The sequence below is a fragment of the Macaca thibetana genome, chromosome 17 (assembly GCF_024542745.1).
Source record: "Macaca thibetana thibetana isolate TM-01 chromosome 17, ASM2454274v1, whole genome shotgun sequence".
Taxonomy (NCBI): Eukaryota; Metazoa; Chordata; class Mammalia; order Primates; family Cercopithecidae; genus Macaca; species Macaca thibetana.
Window position 1 is genome coordinate 58,943,357 of NC_065594.1, and position 1,339 is coordinate 58,944,695.

General features: G+C 39.2%; 1 protein-coding gene across 1 annotated transcript; it reads right to left on the bottom strand.

Annotated features, from left to right (window-relative positions):
• Nucleotides 1-209: 209 nt before the first annotated feature.
• On the bottom strand, nucleotides 210-1,038 carry LOC126940171 (60S ribosomal protein L7). Its single transcript, XM_050765913.1, has one exon. It carries the CDS (start codon nucleotides 1,014-1,016, stop codon nucleotides 270-272), a length of 747 nt encoding a protein of 248 aa, XP_050621870.1. The 5' UTR covers nucleotides 1,017-1,038; the 3' UTR covers nucleotides 210-269.
• Nucleotides 1,039-1,339: the final 301 nt, after the last annotated feature.

A 1,339-nucleotide genomic window follows, 5' to 3' on the forward strand; every position in this document is an offset into this window, starting at 1 on the left:
CTTCCTAAGTATTTCTCAATTCACTGTTTCTGTCTGTTGCACTCTTATTGTTTATTCAATCTTAATCCATTTCTGACCTACAAAATTGCAATATACTCCTACTATCAGCTTCCTTTCTTTTTCTCCTACAATTCCAAACAGTTCCTATGTAGAGTTCTTAGCAATAGAAATATGATTACTATTCTTTTCTTTTTTTTTTTTTTTTCATTTTGAGAGCAGGTACTGTTTATTAAACTGACGAGACTGGAAAAATAATCATGGTAGACACCTTAGTTCATTCTTCTAATAAGCCTGTTGATCTGGTCCTCCCTGTTGCCAGCATCTCCACCTTCTACAAAATGGGTGGTCTTTTTCTTCATTCCACCTCGTGGAGAAGATAACTTGAAAGGCCACAGGAAGTTATTTGCCTCTTTGAAGCGTTTTCCAACAGTATAGATCTCATGAATCAGATCCTCCATGCAGATGATGCCATATTTACCAAGAGATTGAGCAATCAAAGCATTATCTGTCAAAGCAATTCGCTTCTTATTGATTTTGCCATAACCACGCTTGTAGATTAGCTCATTTACTGACTTCAGATTGGGGTACCCCCATGCAATATATGGCTCTACAATCCTCAGCATGTTAATCGAAGCCTTGTTGAGCTTCACAAAGGTTCCATTGAAGATTTGACGAAGGCGCAAAAGCTGCAATACCTTTCGGACCTTTGGGCTCACGCCATTGATACCTCTGATCCTGATGACAAACGCCAATTTGGGTTCAGCAGGTACATAGAAGTTGCCAGCTTTTCTTGCCATCCTCGCCATTCGAATTTCAGTTCTGTACATCTGCCTATATTCCTTGTGATAGTGCTTCGCTTTTTCATAGATAAGCTTCCTCCTTGCCTTTCGAAGCATCTTTTGGGCAAACTTCTTTCTCAGGCGCTTTATCTTCAGCTCTGCGAAATTCTTTCGCTTTTTCTTAAGGGTTTCTGGCACAGCAGGAACCTTCTTCTTCTTCTCTTCCGCACCCTCCATGGTTCCAGCCGGAAAAAGAGGTTATTCTTTTCTTAAAACTTATAATTGCTGCTACTTTCTGTGAAATAAGTTCCAGCTCTGTGTTATTTCCTCTCTGGCAGTCCTTCTAGGCTCCTTTCTTGCCACTCCCTGCCTCACATTTTAAACTCTAACAGTAGTAAACTACTTACAATTATCCAAATAACCCCGTGGTTATGATTTCATAAACATTTGTTTTATGTCTGTTGTCTGTAATAGCCTTCCCCCATCCTGCCTCTACAAATAATAATTATAATAGTTGATGTTTATTGAGCACTTACTATGTCTAGCTATAGCTTTGTCTT

Excerpts from the sequence above, each read along its gene's own strand:
- LOC126940171 (XM_050765913.1), bottom strand. The coding sequence starts at position 1,016 with ATGGAGGGTGCGGAAGAGAAGAAGAAGAAGGTTCCTGCTGTGCCAGAA.